The sequence below is a fragment of the Alexandromys fortis genome, unplaced genomic scaffold (assembly GCF_014885135.2).
Source record: "Alexandromys fortis isolate MF-2015 unplaced genomic scaffold, M_Fortis_MF-2015_v1.1 scaffold_88, whole genome shotgun sequence".
Classification (NCBI taxonomy): domain Eukaryota; kingdom Metazoa; phylum Chordata; class Mammalia; order Rodentia; family Cricetidae; genus Alexandromys; species Alexandromys fortis.
The window spans coordinates 3,141,800-3,158,352 of NW_026067961.1; the positions used below are offsets into that span (position 1 = coordinate 3,141,800).

General features: G+C 54.2%; 2 protein-coding genes and 1 long non-coding RNA gene across 6 annotated transcripts; 2 read left to right on the forward strand and 1 right to left on the reverse strand.

Moving 5' to 3' along the window:
• The first annotated feature begins 739 nt into the window (after positions 1–739).
• On the forward strand, positions 740–9,377 carry Tas1r1 (taste 1 receptor member 1). Of its 2 annotated transcripts, XM_050153217.1 has the most exons (7): positions 740–1,026; positions 3,709–4,015; positions 5,722–5,808; positions 5,974–6,483; positions 6,899–7,111; positions 7,344–7,464; positions 8,172–9,377. In XM_050153217.1, exons 1-7 carry the CDS (start codon positions 740–742, stop codon positions 9,101–9,103), a joined length of 2,457 nt encoding a protein of 818 aa, XP_050009174.1. In that variant the 3' UTR covers positions 9,104–9,377. The 2 variants fall into 2 exon arrangements, with proteins under 2 accessions (XP_050009174.1, XP_050009173.1); XM_050153216.1 differs by having other exon boundaries at positions 5,722–6,483.
• Positions 6,943–8,177, reverse strand: LOC126508173 (uncharacterized). The gene is made up of 3 exons (XR_007593744.1): positions 8,007–8,177; positions 7,148–7,241; positions 6,943–7,063 (listed from the first exon to the last, which is right to left on the reverse strand). It is a non-coding gene; the product is annotated as an uncharacterized lncRNA (long non-coding RNA).
• A 166-nt stretch (positions 9,378–9,543) lies between the features above and the next one.
• Positions 9,544–16,406, forward strand: Zbtb48 (zinc finger and BTB domain containing 48). 3 transcript variants are annotated; one of them, XM_050153395.1, is made up of 11 exons: positions 9,544–9,654; positions 10,127–10,807; positions 11,186–11,421; positions 13,400–13,511; positions 14,085–14,177; positions 14,450–14,536; positions 14,632–14,786; positions 15,165–15,301; positions 15,372–15,536; positions 15,905–15,993; positions 16,063–16,406. In XM_050153395.1, exons 2-11 carry the CDS (start codon positions 10,130–10,132, stop codon positions 16,357–16,359), a joined length of 2,049 nt encoding a protein of 682 aa, XP_050009352.1. In that variant the 5' UTR covers positions 9,544–9,654; positions 10,127–10,129; the 3' UTR covers positions 16,360–16,406. The 3 variants fall into 3 exon arrangements, with proteins under 3 accessions (XP_050009352.1, XP_050009350.1, XP_050009351.1); XM_050153393.1 differs by having other exon boundaries at positions 15,905–16,406; XM_050153394.1 differs by having other exon boundaries at positions 9,544–9,626; positions 15,905–16,406.
• The last annotated feature ends 147 nt before the right edge of the window (positions 16,407–16,553 follow it).

The following is a 16,553-nucleotide window of genomic DNA, read 5'->3' on the forward strand; positions in this document are numbered from 1 at the left end:
GTGGGAGTCGAAGCCCCTGGATTTAACCACAAGGCCACCTCTCAGGAAATCCACCTGGGATTTCTTTTTCTTCCTGCAGAAAAAAAAAATCAATAAAAACAGGGTTGGCATTTTAAAACAAATTCGGTCTATTTGTATAATGCTGGGTTTGCATACATTTGACTTTTGGCCGATGGGAGCAATCCTGGAGGACAAGGTTAAACCATGATGATTAAATACATTTTGAAAGTCTGAATACTAGGGCCAGCAGGTGAGCACTCGGAGCCTAGTCTCAGGCTTACTAAATGAGGTTTACTAACTCCGGTAACTCTCAGGAGACTCTAACAGCCAGCCATACTATCTGTCAGTTACTTCCATGAGACAGAGGTAGGAAGGTGGCTTCAGCCCAGGAGTTCAAAGCCAGCCTGGACAAGAGAGCAAGAGACTGCCTCAAAAACAAAAACAAACAAAAAGAAAAAAAGAAAAAGAAAAATTCATCAGTTCCCTGAGAGCAACCCTGACCTTCAGTGCCCGAGTGTCCTCCCGGAAAACCATCAGGGCTCCCTTCCCTAGCCAGGTGAAGCCAAAAGCACCCAAGCAAGGACAGAAACCACAACCGTCCAGAGGAGGGGTCTCAGGGGGCCACCTTGTTTGCATGCATGCCCTGACCCTGCCCAGTTCCTGAGAGAGACCACAGCCAGGAAGACCAGCCTTCTTTCTACAACAGGACTCGTCCCACCCCTTCCAGGGGCACGAAGCTATGAAGCGTCTGGGCAGTTGTCACTCATTGTATTTAAGAAGCCAGCCTTGTCCGAGGTGTGCTCAGCCATGCTGGGCGAAGGGGCATCTGGCCAGCATGTTTTTCTGGGCAGCTTACCTGCTCAGCCTGCAGCTCCACATTGCGTATTGCTGGGCTTTCAGCTGCTACAAGACAGAGTCCTCGCCGAGCTTCAGTCTCCCAGGAGATTACCTCCTCGCAGGCCTGTTCGGTCTCCATGCAGACTATCTGCAGGTGAGAAACCAACCCCAGGTGACACGTTGTGACAGGTGAGTGAAGGGGCTGCCAGAGCTGTCACTTGGTGGGCTGGGAATGTGGTTCAATCGGTTTGGAGCTTGTCTAGAGTACACGAGGCTCTGGGTTTAATCTCCAGTACCACATGGGATGGCTTGTACACATTCTACCTACAATCCCTGGTACTGGAAGGATCAGAAGTTCAAGGCCAACCTAGACTAGAAACCCTGTCCGAGAGGGAAGGAGGAAGAGAGGGGCTCACAGTGGAACACAGAGGCTCCTCCGCTCACCTCTGATCTGTAAGGACTGAAGTCTGGCTGATAGCTGAACAGCCCATCCGTTTCTACTTTAGGATACTACCTATTTATTTATATCGCAATGTGTTATTTGTACTGTGATATGTTCTTTTGTTTTTGCTGTTAGAGCGTGTTATAACTCTAAGTCCCCCCGGCTTTTCTGAAGCTGGCACTTGGGATTCCCCACGGGTATCTTCTTAAAGATGGCTGCTCTTAGTCTGTGCAAGTCCCCTGTTGGGAAGTCTAGAATGTTCTCACGACAGGCCGACAGGTTGTGAGATACTCTACACACAGGGACTACCTGACTGTTGGCCAGGAAGCAAGTAAGATTCTGGAAGCCCTGGCCTGTGAGGACTAGGCCAAAGAGCTCCCAACAGGAGGCTGGGAAGGAGAAACTTGGACTTGGAAGACAGGTTTGAGGACACAAGAAAACTGGCTTTGGGCTGGAGAGATGGCTCAGCGGTTAAGAGCATTGCCTACTCTTCCTAAGGTCCTGAGTTCAATTCCCAGCAACCACATGGTGGCTCACAACCATCTGTAATGGGGTCTGGTGCCCTCTTCTGGCCTGCAGGCATACAGACAGACAGAATATTGTATACATAATAAATAAATATTAAAAAAAAAAAGAAAGAAAACTGGCTTTATAAAACTGAAGGACTGTCTGTCCACGCGGGGGACAGGAGTGACAGAAGCAGGGAGTGGGCATCTTCCAGAAGGCAGCGGCTTGGAGAGTGGTTGTGCAGCAGGGTTGTGTGCCATGTCTTCATCGTCATGCTCTGTGGAGAACAGTGGCCAGAGCAGAGAAAACTCAGCCTAGGTTGAACCCTGTAACGCAGGTGTGAGGTAATTTTACATTTTGTTTGTCCAAGAGATGGTGTCTAGAGTTGTTGGCTCAAATATCAGTCTAGATGTTGCTGGAAAAGTCTGTTTGTGATGTGATTGAGATTTAAATCGATAGACTGAATCAAACAGGCTGTCCATCAACAGTAAGTGGGCCTCACACAATCCCTTTAAGGCCTCAGAGAGAAGAGAGACTCTGAGTAAAGAGACTCGGCCCTCAGATTCAGGACTATGGTCCCCACCTGCCTCGGTTCAGCTGACTGTCTAGCCTACTGGCGAGCTCTACAGCTCTGAACTGAGTAACTTGTGCAGTCATGGAAGCCAGTTCCTTAATGTGGACCTCCCTGTGTGTACGCTTGTCTGTGCTGGAGTGTGTGTGTGTGTGTGTGTGTGTGTGTGTGTGTGCATATGTGTTAACCCTGTTTCTTTAGGGTAGGGCTTCTTAAGTTTTTGCATTCATGCCAATTTTTACCTGGAAAATGTTTTTAAAGATTGATTTTTTTATTATTTATTATTTATTTGTTTATTGGTTTTTTTGAGCCTTGGCTGTCTTGGAACTCACTCTGTAGACCAGGCTGGCCTCAAACTCAGAGAACCACCTGCCTCTGCCTTCCAAGTGCTGGGATTAAAAGTATGTACCACCACCATCTGACTATTTTTTATGTATGTTGGTATTTTGCTTACAAATACATCTGGGTACCACATGTATGCCTGGTGCCCACAGAGGCCAAAAGAGGTCATCAGAGCCCCTGCACTGGGGTTACAGATGGTTGTGAGCTGCCATGTGGGTGCTGGGAACTGAGTGTCCCAAAGCTGTGTGAGAGCAGTCACTTCTCTTAACTGTGAACCATCTCCCCAGCCCCTCCTGAGAATTTTTAACATGACTTTAGTATAGGTATATATTTGAGCATGGTGGCCCATGCCTTTAATCCCAGCACTTGGGAGACAGAGGCAGGTGGATCTCTGTGAGTTCAAGGCCAGCCTGGTCAGCTAAAGTTATAGAGAAACCCTGTTTCAAAAAACAAACAAACATTCTCATCTGACTATATGGCATGTCTGGACACAGATTTTTTTTCCTTTCAATTTGATACGTTGAGTGTTGAGAACACTACTTCAGATATATAGTATAAGTAGCAAAAGTATGCTTAGGGCCATTTCTGAAGTTATTGGAAATTCTATCCAAACACTAAGCCAAAAGTCATTGAACAGTTTATTAGACCCTTGAGTCAGCCGCTCAGACAGGTACTTAGGTGAGCAAGCATTCCTGGATAATCAGCGGAAAGGGATGCTGCTCTGATACTTGTGTGCTACAGAATGCCGCGGCCACGGAGGAAAGGTCTTCGCTTTCCTTTATTAAACCATCGCATTCCGGTGAGAGCAGAAAACTTTGTACATACAAGAAAGACCCTGTGTGTGATATCTCATTTCTGAGAAGCTGAGTGGGGGTGTTCAGGCTGGCATTGACTTGGACAGACCTCAGAGGTCCTTTCTGCCCCTAAAGCCTGGGAAGCAGGAGATGGTGGTAGTGGCGGTGGGGGCGGGCCTTCAGCCTTCTCAGTCCTCCCTGGGCTTTCCCTGCAGGCCTGACAGCTTCAATGGCCACGGCTACCACCTCTTCCAGGCCATGCGGTTCGGCATCGAGGAGATAAACAACTCCACAGTCCTGCTTCCTAACATCTCCCTGGGGTATGAGCTGTATGATGTATGTTCAGAGTCGGCCAATGTGTACGCCTTACTGAGGGTGCTCGCCCAGCAGGAGACTGACCACATAGCGCTGCAGAGAGACCTTCACAACTATTCCTCCAAGGTGGTAGCACTTATTGGGCCTGACAACACTGACCACGCCGTCACTGCTGCTGCCCTGCTGGGCCCCTTTCTGATGCCCCTGGTAAGCCAAGCCCTGGGGATCCCAATCTACGAGTCTAGGGTGGAGGGCCATGGGAGCTACGGCCTCCCTGAGGCTAGCCTGCCCAGGCCCTGGATCTCTGGGCAGTCCTTGCTCTCTAGTCAAGCCGCAGGCATTCTGTTGCCCTGGTTACTGCCCAGTCTTCCTGCCTGTCTGTCCCTGAGCTGCTTCCAGCCTTCCTGCCTCAGCCATCATGGGGAAACCCTGACCTTTTGATTTTTGTTTGGTTGGTTTGACACAGGGTCTCACTATGTAAGCACCGGCTGCCCTGGAACTCACTCTGTAGACCAGGCCGGCCTTGAGCTCACAGAGATCCCCTTGCCTCTGCCTCAGAGTGCTGAGATTAAAGGTGTGGACCACCACAGCCAACTCCCTGTCCTTTTGAACGAGTAGCTACCCAGCTGCTCACTCTCTGCCTCCTCTTCATCCAAAGACTCCACTGCCTTTGCTATCCCAAAAGCCTTTCCCACCCAGATACTGCATCACCTGCTGGCCGCCTTTCTTCCTTGCTGTTCAGTGGTGGTCCTGGGCTGCCCCGTGCCTGGCCGCTGCTGTCCTCAGCAGTCTGTCCAAGTAGCTCTTCTGTCTAGAGGGATCCCTCTCCCCTGTCCTCATGTGCCTGGTTCTTCCTGCCCCTTGCTGCTGGCTGACCTTCCTAGAGCTCTCTGAGGGTCTAGCTTGTTTCACCTGTCCATTTGTGCCTCAGTCTCGGATTCTATCCGCACTTGGTCTAGCTGTAGGAATACCTTCTACAGTTCCAAACTCAAAGAGCACTTTTCAGTTCCTACCCTACGTGGCTTCTTTGTGGCCTGTCTGACCTGGGCTGTAAGGCACTATCCTTGACATTTATACCCCTACCCCCTTTACTTTCAGCTCCTCTCTCTGGAGAGAATCCTTTTGCCACCTGCCTCTGAGGCAGCTGGTATTTCCCTGGCCTCCTCTTTCCTCCTGTTCCAGGCCATTGAGACCATGCATCCTGACTTTGGTGCATGCCTTCCTCACCCAGCTTCCCCAGCAGAGGCTCTGTGAGGAACTCACTCTGGGTTGCAGCCTCACGGTGGCCTACACGACCCACCTAGCTTTTTACTGACAGTCTTCAGACCGTCACCATTAAAGTCTAGTTTCCCTTCAGAACCTACCTGTCATCTCTTTTCTTTTGTCTTTTTGAGACAAAAAGTCTTATAGCCCAGGTTAGCCCTGTTCTGGTATTAGAGTCTAGGATAGTTTTAAACTCTTGATCCTCCCACCTCCTAACTGCTGGGGTTACCAGCCACACCTGGTTAAATCTTTCGCCTTTTACAGAGCACCACTGTCCCTTACATAGATGATCCATCGGCCCCTGCTCTAGTCTTGAGCCTTTCCAGCAGGTCAGTTCACTTCAGTTAGAGATATACTCCTCAAACTTGAGTCTGAACATGTCATTTCTCAGGGGGACCTTGGTAGGTCTCCACAGTGTACAGGACAGAAGTGACCCCTACAGCTTGAGAGTTCAGGTCTCCTACTTTGTCCTACTGATGCCAAGGAAGCATGGTTTGTTGCATGTTTAAATGACATGGCCCTTTCACTTGATCTATAAGCAGATTCCCATACCTCCTGGAACTCCCCAGAGGAGCCTGTCCTCTTGGTTTGGGTGGGGTCTATGAGGAGGTTGATGTTGCTGGCATCACTGAATGGAACCCCCCCCCCAGATCAGCTACGAGGCCAGCAGTGTGATGCTCAGCTCAAAGCGCCAGTACCCGTCCTTTCTTCGCACGATCCCCAGCGACAAGCATCAGGTGAAGGTCATGGTGCTGCTGCTGCAGAGCTTTGGGTGGGTCTGGATCTCACTCATCGGCAGCTATGGTGATTATGGGCAGCTGGGCGTGCGGGCGCTGGAGGAACTGGCCACCCCACAGGGCATCTGCATTGCCTTCAAGGATATTGTGCCCTCTTCTGCCCAGGTGGGTGACCCGAGAATGCAGCAGATGATGCAGCAGCTAGCTCAAGCCAGGACCACTGTGGTCGTGGTTTTCTCCAGCCGGCACCTGGCTAGAGTGTTCTTCAGGTCGGTGGTGCTGGCCAACCTGACTGGCAAGGTGTGGATTGCCTCAGAAGACTGGGCCATCTCTACGTACATCACCAGTGTGCCTGGGATCCAGGGCATTGGGACAGTGCTGGGTGTGGCCATCCAGCAGAGACTTGTCCCTGGCTTGAAGGAGTTTGAAGAGGCTTACATCAGGGCAGTAAAGGGTGACCCCAGGTCTTGTCCAAAGGGATCCCGGTGCAGCACTAACCAGCTGTGCCGAGAGTGCCATGCCTTCACGACATATAACATGCCCACGCTTGGAGCCTTCTCCATGAGTGCTGCCTACAATGTGTACCAGGCTGTGTATGCTGTGGCCCATGGTCTCCACCAGCTCCTGGGATGTACCTCGGAGACCTGTTCCAGGGGTCCAGTCTACCCCTGGCAGGTAAGAGATTCCAGCCAGGGTGTCTGCATCCAGGAGACCATTCAGCCCTGGCAGCGTGGGTACATGGACTATCTGGGGAGACAGTGAATCTCTGTTCACTGTGAGAAGAGTCTCTGTTTTCTTAGATCAGTTCTTCTCCTCTCTGAGCCTTGTCTTCTCCCACCCACCGTGCCCCAGAGATATCAAAGGCCAACAATGTCTGCAAACGAGTCCTTTATTAGAGGTCTCTCAGGAGGCTGGGCAGGGACCCAGGGGATTCCTAGAAGTGGGAACAGATTGCTGAGGAAGGAACCAGGCCTTATGGGTGGGTTGGAACTACTCAGGACAAGCACAAGAGAGTTCCTGCTTGCTTCCTGGGTTGCCTGAGTTTGTGTGTTCTATGGTAGCTTGGCTTCATGACATCTGTCTGTCCCAGCTTCTGCAGCAGATCCACAAAGTGAATTTCCTTCTACATAAGCACATGGTGGCATTCGATGACATCGGGGATCCTCTGGATGACTATGACATCATCGCCTGGGACTGGAATGGGCCTGAGTGGACCTTCGAGGTCATTGGCTCTGCCACATTGTCTCCAGTTCAGCTAGACATAAATAAGACGAAAATCCGGTGGCACGGAAAGACCACTCAGGTAACGGGACACGGTCAGTCACCAGGTGATACCTACCCAGAACAGAGGAGATGCCAGATGTCAGGCCACCTGAGTTCTGCTCAGACCTGCCAGGAACAGACGCTCCCAGAGCTCTGCTCTGCACCTGAACCTGGAGGGCAGAGGTGCAGAGATCTCATTTCTGTGCTGCATGTGAGCTGCCCCTGGACTGGGGCTCCTGTATGTGACTGCAAACCACTGTGGCTTCTTACAGGTTCCTGCATCTGTGTGCACCAGAGACTGCCTCGAAGGGCACCACAGAGTGGTTGTGGGCTCCCACCATTGTTGCTTTGAGTGCATGCCCTGTGAGGCTGGGACCTTCCTCAACAAGAGTGGTGAGTGAGCCGGTGAGGGGTCCAGCCAGAACCTGCCAGGCTGAGTTCTGATGGTTCACCTGGGACACCACCTGGAAATGTCAGGCCTCCGTGTGTCCTCTGTCAGCTTCCACAGATGAATTTGGTCCTAGAAGCAACCTCTTTATCCTTCATGCTGTTCTGTTTCTGTGAAGCCCCTTCCTTGTGCCAGGGAGTCAGCACCTGAATGGTTGGGTTAACGGTAGACACAGGCTCGTCCGTGGCAGAAGGAAGTCAGTGTGCTCCATTCAGTGACTCACGGTGGAGGGCAGAGAGCACAGTAGGAAGCTATGGACTCAGCTTAGAGCTTAGACAACAGGGGGACACATTCTTTCCTTTCACTATCTCTGTGGTGACGGGAGAGTCAGGTACCTCAGAGTAGATGCTCAGCAGGTGGATCTGGTTGGCGGAAATGCCGAAGGGAGAGGCAAAGATATCTTTAAAGCTCTTCCCTCAGACCAAATCATAAAGTTCTCCATGTTTGCAAACCCCCTTTGAGATCCTGAGCCATATTAAGTACGTACCTTTTGAGGATGTGCTTAGCCTGAGGCTGTTCTAGGCTCCCTTCTCCTGTGGCTCCAAAACCTGCCTGCCAAGGTGCAGCTCTCACAAGGACCTGGACCTTCCTTCCCCACGTCTCCCCTTCCTTCTGCTCATCCGACTCTCAGGAACCTTGCTCTTTCTTTCAGATCTTCAGATCTGCCAGCCGTGTGGAAAAGAAGAGTGGGCACCTGTGGGAAGCACGACTTGCTTCTCACGTACTGTGGAGTTCTTGACTTGGCACGATCCTGTCTCTGTGGTGCTACTCACAGCTAACACACTACTGCTGCTGCTGGTGGTTGGGACCACCTGCCTGTTCGTAAGGCATCTTCATACGCCTGTTGTGAGGTCGGCCGGAGGCAGGATGTGCTTCTTCATGCTGGGTGCCCTGGCTGCAGGGAGTTGCAGCCTCTATGGCTTCTTTGGGGAGCCCACGGTGCCCACATGCTTACTGTGTCGGCCCCTCTTTTCTCTCGGTTTTGCGGTCTTCCTCTCCTGCCTGACAATCCGCTCCTTCCAACTGGTTGTCATCTTCAAGTTTTCCACCAAGGTCCCCATGTTCTACCACACTTGGGCCCAAAACCATGGGGCCAGTCTATTTGTCGCTGTCAGCTCCACGGTCCACTTGCTCATCTGTCTCATGTGGCTTGCACTGTGGACCCCACTGCCCACCAGGGAATATCAGCGCTTCCCCCATCTGATAATTCTTGAGTGCACAGAGGTCAACTCTGTGGGCTTCCTGCTGGCGTTCACCCACAATATCCTCCTCTCCATCAGCACCTTTGCCTGCAGCTACCTGGGTAAGGAACTGCCAGAGAACTATAACGAAGCCAAATGTGTCACCTTCAGCCTGCTCCTCAACTTCATATCATGGATCACCTTCTTCACCATGTCCAGTATTTACCAGGGCAGCAACTTGTCCGCGGCCTATGTGATGGCGGGGCTGACCACTCTGAGCGGCGGCTTCAGCGGTTACTTCCTCCCCAAGTGCTATGTGATTCTCTGCCGTCCAGACCTCAACAATACAGAACACTTTCAGGCCTCCATTCTAGACTACACGAGGCGCAGTGGCTCTACCTGATCCGCGGGGACTGTAGGGGCGGGGCAGACCGGAAGCCTCTCGTGTCTTGAGGGTGGCAGATCCAGTGGGGGCGGAGGGCCTGAGGTGTCTGGGAGAGCTCAGCCATGGCTTGCGATGTATAAGCACACAGAAGAATCCAGCCTAATAAAGACCTGAATCGTTGTTCGTGGCGTCTTAGTTGCGCTTCCGTTCCAGGGGGTGGTGGGGGGAGCTTGGGACCGCACATCAGTTAGCTGGATCTGGAGCCCAGCGCCCAGCTCGATGTTGCTAGGCGACTCCAGGAAGGAGACCCAGCGCGGCTGGATGCAGGTATGGCCCCGCCCCTCAGCGGCCCATTGGTCTTCATCTGGGGCTCCGCCCTCGGGGCGGGGAACAGAAGAGCGCCACGCCTCCAAGGCGTCCGGTTCTGGTCCGCGCGCCCCAACGTCACATCCGGCGTGGCGACGGCGGCGTCTCCGCGCAGGGGGCCGGGCAGTAGTTAAGTCTTGTGGGCGGTGGAAGTGGTCTATCCCGGAGCAGTGAGGTCGGTGTGAGCCGGGAGGACCGGCCCGGTGAGGAGGGTGCGGGAGAGGGTGGAGGCTAACCGCCCCGGGCGCTGACCAGAGTGTGGCGGCCGCTTTCCGCTGCTCGGGACCTGCAGGCGCGGCGTGGGCTTGGGTCACCTGAGCGCAGCCGCCGGCCTTGCCCTACTGGCTGTGCCTCGGGTGCGCGGCGGATCAGTTCGGGTTCACGCTTGTCTATCCCCAAATTTGCATTTTTATTTATTTTTTCACTTGCACCCTACCCCTGTCCTGTCCTGCACCGCACCATGTGCTCCCACTCTGCTTTCTCCCCGCCAACCCATGCCACTCCCCGCCCCTGAGAGGCTGTCACTCCGCTCTGGCTGTGCTCCGCGTGCAAACGTCTAACCTTGACCCAAGCCTTCATCCCGAAGCAGGTGGCTGTTAAAGGGTCCAACTCACGCCACTGTAAGGTCTTTCTCGATCGGGCTGGCCAGAGTGTCCTGTTTGCCTTCCTTTCCAGATTATGGACAGTTCCTTCGTACAGCACAGCGTGAGGGTTCTGCAGGAACTCAACAAGCAGCGGGAGAAGGGCCAATATTGCGACGCCACGCTGGATGTGGGGGGCCTGGTGTTCAAGGCACACTGGAGTGTCCTGGCCTGTTGCAGCCATTTCTTCCAGAGGATCTATGGGGATGGCTCAGGAGGCAGCGTCGTCCTTCCTGCAGGCTTTGCTGAGATTTTTGGTCTCCTGCTGGACTTTTTCTACACTGGTCACCTCGCCCTCACCTCAGGGAACAGGGATCAGGTGCTCTTGGCAGCCAAGGAATTGCGGGTGCCAGAGGCTGTCGAGCTGTGTCAGAGCTTCCAGCCCAGGACCTCAGGGGGACAGGCACAGAGTGTCCAGAGCGGACTGGGACCACCTGCCTCCCAGGATGTGAAAAGCCACCTCAAGGAGCCAGCAGACTTGGACGAGGAGGAAGTTTTCAGGACTCTGAGCTTGGCCCCTGGGGATCAGGAGTCCAGAGACAGTCAGCAGCCCCAGCTCAACTCCCCTGCACAGAGCAGCCCCTCCTTCCTCTGCGGGAAAGGCAGGCAGGCTGTGAAGCCTCGTCTCTCAGAGGACAGAGAATCTGAGGACTACAAAGAGCCTCCAAGGCCCTTTGAGGCTGGAGGTGCCCCGCTGCAGGGCGAGAGCAGTGAGGTACTGCTACCAGGGTGCAAGAATTGGGGGGGGGGGGAAGCTAGAGGGTACAGATGGATGCTTCTGGAGTTAAACATGGGAGGCCAGTGGCCTCAGGTGACCTTTCTGCAAGCTACACTTAGCCATGGTTGTCAGCTTCCTGGGGGTGGAGTGAGCATCAGGGGTACAAGTGTTCCCCGAGGATAGAGAAATCTGGCCAGCTCCCTGGAAACAGAGCCCCTTTCCTCTGAGGCCAGGATTTACCTGTGGTCTTCCCTGGACCCCTGCAGAAAGGGGACCATCCGGGATAGGGCTTGGGTTGGAATTCAAGCTGGGTCCCTGAAGCTACTGCTGGTACTTTGGTGACCCTGCCCCTCCTGCTGCCTCCTCTTACTTTAGTGGGAAGTGGTGGTTCAAGTTGAGGATGACGGCGATTCTGTTTCTGAGCCTGAGACTGTGCTGACCAGGAGGAAGTCAAAAGTCATCCGAAAGCCCTGCGCTGAGGAGCCAGCCCTGAGTGCGGGTTCCCTAGCAACCGAGCCCACTGAGAACAGGAAAGGTGCAGCGGTGCAGGTTGAATGTCCCACGTGTCATAAAAAGTTCCTCAGCAAATACTACCTAAAAGTCCACAACAGGTAACCGCTCTGTTTTTCTAGTTTTTTTTTCCCCGTGTGCCCTTCTGTGTTGAGGTCCTGTAGTCTCCTCCTCTGGGCTCTGTGGGGGCTGGAGGGCTCTATGTTAGGCCCACGCAGTGCCTGGTTGGCGTGCCTCTCCGCCCTCCCTGTCTTCCTGTGGATCGTGGGTTTGTGGATCCTAAACAGTAGGTTCTACTACTGTGACTTCTGCCCACGTGAGACAAATCTGGCTCCTTCCTGAGCTGGAGTGGAGGTTTGACTGTAGGGCGGTCTGAAGTCTGGCAGTGTAGGCTTTGACAAGAGGCTAATCCCCAGGACTGAGGCCGCCTGTGTTTCTGGGGATATTAGCTCTGGAAGTAAGAAGTATAAAGGACCATTTGTCCAGCTCAGACCCACATAGAAATGTGGAGTTAAAAAGAGAAAGACTTTACTATGTAAATTTACATAGACCAAGCAGGCCTTGAACTCAGAGATTACCAGTCTTTGCCTCCCGAGTGCTGGTGTTAAAGGCATACTCCATCATACCTAGTTCTAGGACTGTTTTTGTTTAAAAAATCAACCGGGGACGCTCTATATAGCCTCTAACTCACTATGTAGACCAGACTGGCCAGGAACACAGAGATCTGCCTGTTTCTGCCTCCAGAGTGTTGGGATCAAAGACCTGTGTCCCACACCTGGCTTGTTTTAAGTTAAAATTACTTAAAAGTGAGTGCCACAAACACAAGTCACTCAGGTGCTCAGTAGCCATGCGACTGTGCTAGGCTGGTACCGAGCCAGGTTGTGCTGAGCCACGTGTTGTCGGTATGATACTCCGGGAAGCTGCTGGTACTCACCTGGAGTGGGCTTAGGACCCATTTCCCATCCTGTGCTTTGGCATGACCTTCAGTGCTAGGGTTTGACCCCCCAGGGCCTTTACCATGCTACATCCCTAGCCCTTTTTCAGTTAGACAGGCCTTATCTAAATTACTGAGGCTGGCTGGAGTTAGTGATCCTTGTGCCTCAGCTTGGAGTAGCTGTGAGTGAGCTGGGGGTATAGCTCAGTCTTCGTGTGTTTGCCTAACACTTGAGGCCCTGGGTTCAATCCCCAGTGCTGGGGAAAAAATATCCAAGCCAAGTAGCTGGGATTACCTTACAGGCTTCTGTCGCCCACCTAAGCTAGAAGGTAAAGAAGCCGTTGACTGAGAAAACCAAGCTGTTGGGAACAGAGCTACCAATAATGTCTTGAGCTTGGAGCAAGCCTGGCTAATTCACTCAGACCTCCCATATCCTCCTGGGCCCTGGGCCCTCTCAGTATGAAATAGGAAGCACTGGAGGACTGTGAGCCAAGAAGTGATGAGGGCTGCCTTATCTTCAAAGACTTCTGAACTTAATGGAACCTGCTGGTGAGATGGTGGGGACCCCGTGAGCTGCTGCAGCCATCCTCGTGACGTCAGGGAGATGAGAGCAGATCTGGTGGCGGCGTTTACATTTTATTTACTCGTGGGGGTGCAGAAGCCAGAGGACACCTTGAGGAGTAGATGTTCTCTCACCACGTGGGTTCCTCTGGCTTGGCAGCCAAGTGCTTTTGTCCACTGAACCATTTCACCCGTCTACCATGGGGTTGAAAGTGGAGCCCACAGAAAGGAGGCTACATAACCAGGCTGTGCCAGTCAGCTCTAACTCAGCCATTTAGCGAGCCTGGCAGAAGTAGGGTTGGCTCCTGGCTCCCAGCTCTCCCTCCAGGATGGGGCCACTTGGACCTGTGGCTACTGCGTCTTCCCTTCCTGAGGGTCTCTACACTGGAGGGGATTTCTAGTCTTGCCCCTGCATGTCCAACCTGGGTGTCACTGAGCCTACATGGTGAGCCCTGACTGGCCTCAGGACACCCCTTCCTGTGTACTAAAGCGTAGGTCCAAGTAGGAGAGGGAGGGGTCCCGAGTACCAGAGCAGTGGGAAAGTCTCTTAGCCCCCACACCACTGCAGCCTCTCTTCTCGGCAGGAAGCACACTGGGGAGAAGCCCTTCGAGTGCCCCAAATGCGGGAAGTGTTACTTTCGCAAAGAGAACCTTTTGGAACACGAAGCCCGGAATTGCATGAACCGCTCAGAACAGGTACTTGGGAATTGGTCCAAGTATTTGTGGGCAGCAGCCCGGTAGCCTGTCTTCCTGCCATCTGGGAAAGACCCCCAGGAAACTACAGGATTATAAAATAAGAGCTGCAGGGGCCTTGGATGTCACCACATCCACATCATAGTACCAGAGGGGACACTTGTTCAGAGGGTTCAAGTTCAGAGGGATAAGTACTTCAGGGATACTTTGAGTTAGCTCCATCCTAGGCTTGGAGCAAAGTGTTTGTGGGGGATAGCTGCTGGGAAGGGCCACCTTGCCTGTCCTCTTGCCCCAAGTGGGTAGTATCTGGCTAAACCCCATCTTTCTCTTCCCAGAGACTGGTCATTAGCAGCTGGGCCCGTCTCTAGCCTGTCTGGAGCTGAGCAGGGCCTGGCGTGTGGTAGTGTGCAGTGCCCTGTGATGTAGGCAGGCAGGTTACATGTTGCCCTCTCCTACCCCAGCATCCCCTGCCCCAGGCAGACACTTCCCAGCAGCGTGTGGAAGCCCCTGCAGAGGCTGCCGTCGCCGGCAGAGGCCCTCCCTGATGCTGGCCCTGCTTGCCCTTCACACTGCCAGGTCTTCACATGCTCCGTGTGCCAGGAGACATTCCGCCGGAGGACGGAGCTGCGGGTACACATGGTGTCACACACTGGGGAAATGCCCTACAAGGTAGGTCAGCTGGTCCCCGGGTCACGGGTGGGACGGGGATGTGGACCCCTTTGCCTGGGGTGGTACCTTCCTTGCCCACCCAGTGACACTATTATAGATAGGACCACTGTCTGTAGCCCTACTGGCTCAGCGTTCCTCTGGGCGCGACATGGATGGCTGAGCATTGGCCCGTCTTGGGAGCCAGCCCTCAGCAGATCTGGGTTAGCCTCCTTCACCATGTCAGGTGGCTGATGGCACAGTTGTGCTGGTGCTGACTAGGCCTGTGTTTTCAGTGTTCCTCCTGCTCCCAGCAGTTCATGCAGAAGAAGGACCTGCAGAGCCACATGATCAAGCTGCACGGAGCCCCTAAGCCCCACGCAGTAAGTGCCAGGCAGGGATGGGGCCCCCGTGGCTCCTGGACGGCCCACCCTGTCCTTACCTGGCACTGCTCCCTCTGCCTGTCTCCCGCCTGCAGTGTCCCACTTGTGCCAAGTGCTTCTTGTCTAGGACGGAACTCCAACTACACGAGGCTTTTAAGCACCGCGGGGAAAAGCTGTTTGTGTGTGAGGAGTGTGGGCACCGGGCCTCGAGCCGCAATGGGCTGCAGATGCACATCAAGGCCAAGCACAGGTATGAGCCTCCTCCCTCCTCCCCGAGTGCGGGCCCCACACACGTGTACACATGGGGATGAGTGTTCCCCTCCGGAGTCCAGCACCTGCATACATGGGGGATGAGTGTTCCCCTCCGGAGTCTAGCACCTGCAGCCTTCCGGGGCTGGGTGAGAGGCAGGCAGATTTGTTAGGCCAGTGGGGAGGGCTCAGGCTGAGGCACGTCTGTCCCTTACCTTCCTGACTCCTGGATTCTCCTGTGCTTCTGTCGAAGGTGGTGGTGTCCTTTGCCTGGAACCACCCAAGTCCTACTTGCTTAGCATGTTCAGCCCTAACGGATGACTGAAAGGGGATGGCTTTCCCTAGTGATAGCCTCTGCCTTGTGTCCCCATCCGCACAGGAATGAAAGGCCTTATGTCTGCGAGTTCTGCAGCCACGCGTTCACCCAGAAGGCCAATCTCAACATGCACCTCCGCACACACACAGGCGAGAAGCCTTTCCAATGTCACCTCTGTGGCAAGACCTTCCGTACCCAAGGTGAGGCAGGTCCATCCCCTCCTTTCCCGGGGCTCAAGCCAGCAACTGAGCTCCACTTTGTCCCCCACAGCCAGTCTGGACAAGCACAACCGTACCCACACCGGGGAGAGGCCTTTCAGCTGTGAATTCTGTGAACAGCGCTTCACTGAGAAGGGGCCCCTTCTGAGGCATGTGGCCAGTCGTCACCAGGAGGGCAGGCCTCACTTCTGCCAGATCTGTGGCAAGACCTTCAAAGGCAAGTGGGCAAGCTGTGGGAGAGAGGGCCTGGCTTCCATTTCCTGCCTACCTGAGTTTAAGGGTCTACAGAGATCAAGGGAACAGTGGCTTCCCAGTGCTCCTTAGAACCTTCCAGCCAGCAGAGTTCTGTCTTCCATGTGCTAGGAGACATGAGAGTGGACCGGCTGTGATGGCGGAGGTGGGGGCAGGGCGCCCTGGACCCGGGCAATGGTGGCCTCAGTGTGGTGCTGTAGAGCCTGGAGTGGGGGAGATCCTGCCAAGGGCCGCCTCCTGTGCCTTAGGCCCTGGGACGCCTTGTCTCCCATCTCAGTCCTGTCCCTGCCATGTTCCCTGCTCCTAATGCCGGTGGCCCCCTTCCTCCTGCAGCCGTGGAACAGCTACGAGTGCACGTCAGACGACACAAGGGCGTGAGGAAGTTTGAGTGCACTGAGTGTGGCTACAAGTTCACTCGGCAGGTAGGCCGGGCCCGGGTCTCCTGCCCCTCCTCCGCTCTGTCCCCGCTTCTAAGCGTCCCCTCCCCGCAGGCTCACCTGCGGAGGCACATGGAGATCCACGACAGAGTGGAAAACTACAATCCACGGCAGCGCAAGCTCCGCAACCTAGTCATCGAGGACGAGAAGATGGTGGTGGTGGCTCTCCAGCCACCTGCAGACCTGGAGATGGGCTCTGCAGAGGTCATTGTGGAGTCCCTGACCCAGGGTGGCCTTGCCACCCAGCTCCCTAGCCAGAGACTGTGTGCAGAGGAGAGCTTTGCCAGCCCCGGTGTCCTGGAGCCTTCACTCATCATCACAGCTGCTGTCCCCGAGGGCTGTGACACGTAGACCCCTGCCCAGTTAGCCCCATCTACCAATAAATACGTGACTTTGGATTCACTTGTTCAGTGGTCTGTTGCTTGATCTTCTGCAACTACGGGCCCAGACCAAACTGAAGGGCTTCCTCCCAGCTGTCCCTCATGGTACCCATCCAGTGGGCACCTGGGCGCAGCTGCTTCCCCAGCCCTGGGAACCTCAGCCAA

What these genes read in the sequence shown, in the direction of transcription:
- Tas1r1 (XM_050153216.1), top strand. Translation starts at nt 740, where the DNA reads ATGAAGCGTCTGGGCAGTTGTCACTCATTGTATTTAAGAAGCCAGCCT. An exon ending in CAGGTGACACGTTGTGACAG is followed by an intron (nt 1,027 to 3,708) that starts GTGAGTGAAGGG and finishes CTTTCCCTGCAG; the next exon opens with GCCTGACAGCTTCAATGGCC. An exon ending in GTCCAGTCTACCCCTGGCAG is followed by an intron (nt 6,484 to 6,898) that starts GTAAGAGATTCC and finishes TGTCTGTCCCAG; the next exon opens with CTTCTGCAGCAGATCCACAA.
- Zbtb48 (XM_050153393.1), top strand. Translation starts at nt 10,130, where the DNA reads ATGGACAGTTCCTTCGTACAGCACAGCGTGAGGGTTCTGCAGGAACTC. An exon ending in TGCAGGGCGAGAGCAGTGAG is followed by an intron (nt 10,808 to 11,185) that starts GTACTGCTACCA and finishes CTCTTACTTTAG; the next exon opens with TGGGAAGTGGTGGTTCAAGT. An exon ending in GAGCCCCTAAGCCCCACGCA is followed by an intron (nt 14,537 to 14,631) that starts GTAAGTGCCAGG and finishes TCCCGCCTGCAG; the next exon opens with TGTCCCACTTGTGCCAAGTG.